The sequence below is a fragment of the Cynara cardunculus genome, assembly GCF_001531365.2.
Source record: "Cynara cardunculus var. scolymus isolate 2C chromosome LG 17, CcrdV1, whole genome shotgun sequence".
NCBI lineage: Eukaryota > Viridiplantae > Streptophyta > Magnoliopsida > Asterales > Asteraceae > Cynara > Cynara cardunculus.
In genome coordinates this window covers 29,122,651-29,131,664 of record NC_037544.1, presented here as the reverse complement: position 1 = coordinate 29,131,664, position 9,014 = coordinate 29,122,651, and the positions used below count along the sequence as shown (strand labels likewise).

Genomic DNA, 9,014 nt, shown 5'->3' with positions numbered 1-9,014 from the left:
TGGGTTATTATACAACATTTTACATTTGTACAACCAATACAACTCAATCTCAACCATTCATTTAATTTGATGAATATATGATTTCATATAAGTTTAGATTGTTTCCTTATATGAAGTATTGATCATAATTAATAAACCATATTCATCTTCCATAAATATTCAAATCATAATAAATGAACTCTCATCATTTCCATAAATATTTCAATTGATTGGGTTGCATTGGTTGTACAAATAGACATGATTGTATTTGAAATATACCCTATATATATATATATATATATATATATAACATATATGTACATAAAACAGAATATATATATATATACACACACATATAAATAGATTATACCTAAAAACAGCATGTATATACTAATATAGACATAAGAAACAGAGAAATCGTTGGAGAGAAGAGCAAAGAAGCAATGGTTGTCTGTTCGTTGGAGTCTTGGGGAGAAGAAGTAATAGAAGTTGATAAGCCTTTTTAATTTACTGATTTTGTATTGAATTGATGTATGCAGAAGAATAAGAGTTTGGGTTTCATACACTGATTCTGTTACCATAATAATATTAGGGTCTCTTAGTTTTAAAAAAAGGTTATTTATAAAGAAGAGACGCAAGCCTCTGGACCAGCCCGCCTCACCCATCAAGGCGCACGCACAATCTGGTCTCTTAGAGGCAGCGCCTCATAAACGTTTTTGGCCTGAATCGCCCTTAGGCACGCCTTAAGGCGCACGCCTCTGCCTTTTATTAAAATAGTGGTTGTGGTGACAACCATCGGGATGGAATGGGGTAAATATAAGACGGTAATAGTCTTTCTTATAAAAGCTGGGATGAAGGAATAGGAATTCCTTGCTAGAGCCCAAGGAATTTTACATTCCACCATATGTACAATTCGAATTCCTTACCAAAACTCAAAAAATGAAGCAAACGCGTGAATGGAATTTGGTCGATGAAATTGACTATGTCAATTCCTTCAAATATTGTAGGACTCCAACGAACCAAACACCACCTTAGACACTTATGGACTATGTAGATTACACATTAGGTACCATAAAGGTAAATAGTGTCGGCTTCTTAGAACAAAGACAACTACTGTTAACTCCAAATCATGTCTTAGATATTTCTTCTCATGCTTCAATTGTCGCCATCACTTTGTTGTTCTACATTATTATACAGTCTAGACCTCATTTAGTAGCATCATCATATACTATAAATCATTCGGTTCCCTTAAGGTAATGACAAGATCGGAGCACTAAGCTTTTCTTCTAAAGTTTGAAAAGCTTGCTCTTGTTCCACACCCCAATTAAACTTCTTGCATTTCTTTGTTAATGATGTAAAAGGTGCCACAATTTTATACAAGTCTTGAATGAACCTCCTGGTTAGTCCAAGAAAACTCAGAATCCCTAAGACATTCTTGGGAGATTCCCATTTCATCACTACTTCCACCTTTGTAAGGTCTACTTATATCCCATGATGATCCACACCATGCCCAAAAAATTGAACTTCCATAAACCAAAATTCACATTTAGAAAATTTTGCGACTTTTCCGTTCTTAACAGACTCAGTATCGTGTGTAGGTGTTATTTGTGTTCAGTTGCATTCTTGGAATAGATGAGAATGTCATCAATAAACATGATCACAAACTTTATCAAGATGTGGCTTAGATACACTATTCATGAGATCCATAAATGATGTTGGGGCATTTGTTAAACCAAATGACATAACCAAAAATTCATACTTCTCATATCTTGTGCAGAATGTAGTCTAATCTCTTATTTTTTGACTTTCAGTTGATGATATCCGAATCTAAGGTCGATTTTCGAGAAATACTTTACCCATTACAGTTGATCAAACAGACAATTAACCCTCAAAAGAAAATGCCTATTCTTGAATCCTCTTTTATTTAACCCTCGATAATCGATGCACATCTGTATCGTCCATCCTTCTTTTTGACAAATAGTGTCGGAGCAACCACGGTGATGTACTAGCTCAAATAAACCATTTATCTAGCAGTTCTTGCAATTGTCTCTTTAACCTGCATCTCACAGTTGGGGCTAACTGATAAGGCATCTTTGCCATCGGTGTTGATGCAAGCAGCGGTTCAATACAAATTCCACTTGCCTATGGGGAAGTATCCAGACAAGTCCTCCGCGAACACATATGGGTACTCCGAACCACTGGTTCGTCTTTAATCCTTGTCTTTTCTTGCCAAGATTCACCGCATAACTAATTTGAGTCTAACATCATTTCCTTTAATATCTCTTAGCCTTTAACGAGCTCAAGAATCCTACCTTTATTTTCTTTCACTCTCCATTTCTGCCATTCTATGTAGGTTTGGCAGTGGGTAGGGTATGGGTAGGGTAACGATTATTCCGTTAACCTGTCTGCTTAAAATAATGGGTAATGGAAACAGGTACTTATCCATCTCATATAACGCTTATCCATATCCATACCCTAACCACTAAAACAGCGGGTAACGATACGTGTAACGGATAAATGGTAACATAAGCTCATGTTGAACTACAAGTCTACAAATGATATTGTTAAACTAAGTAAAGCATAAGTTCCTAAATATAGTAATTATAGTATATCTAATTTGTCGTTGTTAACATTGTAATATTATTCTAATATAATATTCTAAAAACAACAATATAAAACTTCAAATAACACTTTCTGTTGTATTTATTTCCCCGACCCTGTTTTGTTGCTCATTTAATCATCATGAGCCCTTTTACGCGATAAATCTAAAAAGAAAATTAAACTACACATCAACATACGACAAATATGATAGCATTATAAAGAAAAATATTAATATTTAACTTTATATAATTATACATATCTATAACTTCATTTATATATATATATATAGATATATCGTAACGGGTAATGGATAACGAAAAACCGTTTATCCATGTCTTACTCCCTAAAATGTCGGATAAGCAGGTAATGAATAAGAGGATAAATAGATAAAACTTTTTTTCCTCGTACCCTTATCCAACAGGTCGAAACATAACGAGTAACGGGTAAACCTTACCCATTGCAAGCCCTACTTCTAAGGTTTTAACTTCCAATGCCAGCTTATTGCAAATTATTCTTGCCTCATGCCTTCCCAACCAATCCATACCCACAATAACATTGAAAAATCACCAAGTGTCAGAGGTACTAGATCAATTGGATTTTATGTTTGTTAATTTCTATGGCGCATTTCTCAAAAACTGCACAAATACTAGTTGACTACCATCAGAAATTTGCACTCCCAATTATAGTTTTAACTCCTTAGAGTTCATGTTCAAGAGTTGGGAAAATGTAGAAGACGCACAAGATCAGCTTGCACCGCAATCAAACAGCATATGTGCAAGTATGTTCTTAATGAGGAACGTACCTGCCATGATATCCGACACCTTCTCAGCTTCCTTTTCCGTCATCTGGAAAGCTCGGGCCTTGGCCAACCCTTTATTGACATTCCTGCGGGTTCTCATTGTTGACTCCCGAGTTATCCTTTTTAGGACAATTCCACTTTTTATGACCAGTCTCCCCACAACGAAAACATGCACCTATCTTAGACCAACATTCGCCTGGGTGGTTTTTACCACAACGGTCACATGATTTCTTCTTCACCTCGGGCCTTTCAATTCTTTGACTACTGTTTTTTGGCTTTTTGTTCCATGGCTTAGACGATCCACTATTCTTTCGTTTCACGTCATCAAACCCTTGACTTTGAGTTCCTGTATCTCTCTCCACAACCTTTTCAACATTTACAGTCTGTTGAAAAGTGCTACCACAGATCTGCACAAGACTCGAGTCTCCACGATCAACATGTTCTCTAAGAAAAAAGACATAAATAAAAGTAAAATCATGAGTTACCTATTGATCATGTTTACCACCTAATGCAACATACTAATGTATTAGGTACCGAAATCTAAGACTCTGAGGCTTGTATGCAAGTGTGATTACCTCGGAACTGCAAGTTGTTGCTCATCGCCATCAGATGGCAATCGAAATGGAAAATGAGCACAGTGTATCCTCAAGGCTGGGGAATCAAGTTTCTTGTTGTCAAACTTGTAACCTGCACAAGAACCCATTCTCCATGATCAAACCCCATGTCAAGAAATTCATAAAAAGCATGGGATTTGGTGGTTTTCTCAATGGTTTTTTGCACATATGTTTTTGTGAGTCGAATATTAGCACAATTCACAAGTTCTGCATGTCCCTACATGAAAAGCATTGGCAATCATTTTCATAATTACGTTGAAGATAGAGTGGAACCTTGAAGAGCTTCTAAAGCAGTTAAAGCACACTTGGCGTCTAGAAACTCAACAAAGCACAATACCATCGCCTTGTCCTCCGTCTGTAATTCACAATCAGGTCATATATCAAATATTTCCAGTATTTGAACAAACTTGATCGAGATTAAATATAGAAAGCAAACATGTCAAGAAATTGGCAAGACTTGCCTTTAATGCACATTACTAGAATTGCCTAGATCTACACAAACAATGTTCTCATGTAACCCAAGACCATATACACAATATGCTTTGACAACATGGTTTCACCAACGCTTCATATAACACGCTCCCGTCCTTTCGTTGCATATGCAAAAATTTCCATTTTTGAATGTCATTAAAAAAACACTATCTTTCCTATTTCAGGTAAGTTTCATTCCAAAATTACCTATTTCCTCCATTCCATTGTTAACAGAACCTCAATATCAATTATAACATCCATCCCCAAGGGATTGTAACAATTTATACTGAAAGGAAAAAATATTTCACATGCCATGATATTCCTACTTCTGCGGCTATAAATATTGTGTTTTCTAACCCATTATGGAAATTTATCTCGCTTCTTACAGAAAAGTAGACGATAATCCCAGATTGGAAAAGAAAGTTGTGTCCTCCATATCTGGACTACAAAGACTAAAGAAGGCTACAAAAAAGAAGAAACTAAAAGACCAGAATTCCTGCATGATTAAAAATGCTACAATAAGCTAATATTACATTTGTTCTACCCAATTGAACACTAAATGAAACTATAATAAGATATTGACAAAGTTACTCCACCCCCTTAATCTTATCATTCCCATGAACATCTAACTCATCTATGTACCTATTGTCTTTATTCTATTTCTGAAAATATGTGGAAATTGTAATCTTTCGCATGAAACAAGCAAGAAGTTCTTATCTAACTTTGTTTGGTCACTCAGAAATAGATTTAATATGATCAAGAAATGGATGATATGATCTTCCCCAAAATCCTAGCAATGGTCATCCATTGTGTATGGTATAACGCACTAGATGCAAGCATTTCACACAAGAGGTTAGCGACTGCTAAAATCGCTCATGATCCATGGAACCTGTGATTAAAATATGATATATTTCAAACTCTGTTTACATTTATATTATTCGAAGAAAAAGATGATTTGTAATCACTCCACAAATTCGAGCAGCAAGCACCTATTGGATATTTGTAACAACTATTGACTCACAATCAAGAAGAGATAAATCAACACCCACACAAGGTCATTTGTAACCCTAAATAAAATCCTTGGTAATATCAAATGGGTGTATGTAAGCCGCTACCTTTTGCTTGTTGACTCCTCCACATCATAGTTACCCTTGTTTGTAATACAACTCTCTTGACACTACTACGGTTGTGGATAGTGTTAGGATATGGAGTTTTGACACTTGGACTAATTTAATATAAGCTTCGTGGCATGGTGATAGTTAAGAAGGATTGGGACGAAGGTTTTGTTCAGAACTAAATGAGAATGGTGTTCATATTTATGGTGGTGGAGCATCCAAAAACTTTTTTGCCCTCTTTTCTTTTCATTTTCTTTTCTTATCAAGATTTGCATTGTACAAACAACCTTTTGCTTATGTTAAAGACAAAAACCCCTTAATCTTCCAACATGGTGAGTCCTAAAATCCATATAAGCTCGATTTTAAGTCAAATAAGACCAATTTCCCATATATGATTTTGCAACAGGTAACTTTTTGTCAGGTTTTCTAAGTAAGACACCAAAAAGAAAAGGTAAGCTTCTTATTTGTTTTGTAGTTTTTTCCTTGAGAGGGGGTTCTTTTGTAGTTCGGCAATCCTGTCTGATTTGTTCTCAAAAAACTGATGTCATTATATATCATCAAAACATAGCTAATAGAAACCAAACAAATAGTTTGTAGAAAAACGCATGCAAAGTAATCGTAATAATAAATGTTTTTATCACGAACCCACCCACAAGACCACCCAAGCCAGAAGTTCCCTTTACAGAATTCTTATACCTCTTCCCAGCCTCAATTGACCTCACAACTCTTAGCCATCAAGTATGGAACTTAAAGCACGGGGGTAAAAACTTGTGAATTTATCATAAACTCCAAATTGGGCAAAACAGGATTCGATCATGAATTAAGCTAGAATGCTTCATGTGCAAGTAAAAATGCAGTCCAGAATATTTTAAGAACAAAAAAGGCTGAAGAAACAGAATAGTAGATAGCATACTTACATGTCTTGGCTCCTTGTGCACAACCCTAACTTCTCGGAACCCAAAGAAAGGACGGAACAGATCTTTATCAATAATAAAGGAGAAATGTCCAGATAAAACCATTTATATATTAAGGGGACGATGCAAAGAACAAAGGATATTGGTTAGTGAAAAACTTAAAATTCGTAAAATAATTTTGTAAACACATTTCCTCCCTTCAAAGAACATGTATACAGATGTAAGCATTTAATTGAACAAAAAATATTAACCCTAAACAAATAAGGCCAGTTCACCTCATAGCAAAATTTTCCTTTTGAGGTGCCAATCAAGCAATATATAGATATCTTAGCTGACAATATACAGAGATTTAAAGGATAGGATACGAGATACTTCTCTTCGAGAACAATCACTCGGGAGCCCATCAACAAACAAGACATTTGATTGTCTATTTCCAACTGGGAACCCATCAACCTTCTTCAAGGAGTCGGGCCTTTCTATTATTAGGTCAGGAATGCCAGGACCGTTGCCCAGAGTTACATCTCTTCTTCCAAGCAGATATGGGTCTCCCAGAGTAGATGGATAGCCGTTAAGGCTTGCTCCACCAGTGTATCCACTAAAACCAGATTCAGAACGAACACTAATACCAACGATATCATCTGATCCATATGCGCCAGGCCGTGAAACCAAATTCTACAAGCATAGTGATTAGTTTGTTGGTCATCATCATCAAGAAACAAATGTCGACGGCTTAATATAATCATATATGCAATTCTTACATCCTTCTGCATGAAATCGGATGAGTTGCTCAATGGATCATGGGAGGCCCAAGGAGGTCGGGATGTTAACATTGATGGTTCAGATGTTAGGTAACCAGGAAAGGCAGCTGACATGGGGATGCTAACTGTTACAATGAGACAGGATTCATAGGTAATCAAAAACAGTAACTAGAACACACAGGAAAAGGTCAAAATGCCACACACCATTAAGCATTATAATTTCGATCAACAGTTGTTCTGCCATTGGCCTTTTTCAGATGACTCAGGTTTAAAACTTCAAATTGAAACATAATCAATCGAAACTACATACAAATTGTGTAGATTTAAATACCCCCAATATATTTACAGAGCAAAACAGAACAGAAAGGAGGGTGCTTCTAAGTGACAAATTAAGTGATCACGAAGTATAGCAATGCTAGCTAACTGGTCTTCTATTACTGGGTTTTCAGATTCTTTTTCCATAAGACTAGAGAAGCAAAACATGGTCAGTGTTTCACAAATTTTGAATTACATTAACCCAATGCATATTTTGTAAAGCCAATCTCAGTTAAAGCTAGGGAATTGGGGTGCTCTGAAATATATTTAGGGCAAAGACGTGAATCTTAATTCTCCTTGTCCCATTTGTAAGGATGGCTAACTCCACCAAGCATACCAGTCAAGTGATTCTTAAATATGACAGTTCCATCAAGCCCAATTTAAAGTAATTGGAGCTCTTAACGTGATTCTTCGATGAAAAACATAAAAGAACTAGGGTTTACATGGGAAAGAGGAAGAACCTCCATCAGCAGATGGTCCACATCTCCAATAAGGATCCGCCATTGTTTGCCGCCTGCCTCTTTTTCTCGTTCGGTCACACTAAGGTACCAGAAAAGACGAACGAAGGCTAAAAACCGGACCTAGTAATCCCGAGCCCGATCCGAATAAACCCTAAAATCTGTTTTGCTGGTTTCAAGCCCGGCCAAATCCAAACACTAAAAAACTCGGGGTTAAAAAGTAAGAGAGTTCAAAATACCACCAACCCGTCGAACCTAACCCGAAAAAACTTAAAAAATCTCAATCTGATATAACTCAATGCATAGTTGATATAAATTAGACCAAACCGTATTTATTGGATTGGAATTAAGTTGACGTAATTTGAACTCAACCTGATGAATCGGATGCTTTTTTTATACTACGGATTTAATATTGTTGTTAAGTCCTTGATTAATATATGTACATTAGATATTAGACCAACTCATAATTAGCTACATTCAAAATTATATTACAATTTCAACAATAATTTTACTTTCTTATTTGCATTTATTTTAATCTTTTTTTAGTTTATTAGCCTTTTTGTATGTCCTCATTTTGATTTTAATTTGTTTAAACAAAACGTTTAGCTAGATAATAAAATAATGTACCAAGATTTAACCCGACCCAACTCAAACAGTTTGGGTTGAGTTGGGTTGAGATTTTTCAAACTGCAGACATTGGGTTGTGTTGTTCAAATGTATTTAATCCGGTCAACCCAACCCATATGCATCCCTAGGTTAAAGGATCCGTTGGTATGTTCTTTGCCTCTGTAATCGTGTTAGACCCTGCTCGCCGTCTTTTCTATCTAAATATTTTAAATTAGAGCCGAGAAATAAAGATTTTGCTAAATACAAGATTCAAACCCCCGTCTTTTCAAAGAGCAAACTGTAATAAAGCGACATATACTAACCATGTTACTACTACAAACTTGTATCTTTAATTTAGTTTTAAGAAATATAAGGAGACGTTAG

General features: G+C 35.7%; 1 protein-coding gene across 4 annotated transcripts in view; it reads right to left on the bottom strand.

Annotated features, from left to right (window-relative positions):
* LOC112501308 overlaps window positions 1-8,157 on the bottom strand; it is a 12,168-nt gene extending 4,011 nt beyond the window's left edge. For 2 of the 4 annotated variants that reach the window (XR_003067449.1, XR_003067450.1), the window contains exons 1-7: window positions 8,010-8,157; window positions 7,252-7,376; window positions 6,859-7,165; window positions 6,497-6,558; window positions 4,267-4,348; window positions 3,955-4,066; window positions 3,383-3,823 (exon numbers count right to left, since the gene is read on the bottom strand). Coding sequence is in view for 2 of the 4 variants with exons in the window: in XM_025105025.1 (XP_024960793.1) it covers window positions 3,454-3,823; window positions 3,955-4,066; window positions 4,267-4,348; window positions 6,497-6,558; window positions 6,859-7,165; window positions 7,252-7,376; window positions 8,010-8,070 (1,119 nt within the window). In the remaining 2 variants the exon portion in view is untranslated. Of the gene's footprint in view, window positions 1-3,152; window positions 3,824-3,954; window positions 4,067-4,266; window positions 4,349-6,496; window positions 6,559-6,858; window positions 7,166-7,251; window positions 7,377-8,009 lie in introns of those variants that run through there. The other 2 variants (XM_025105025.1, XM_025105027.1) reach the window with 2 other exon arrangements.
* Between the last annotated feature and the right edge of the window lie 857 nt (window positions 8,158-9,014).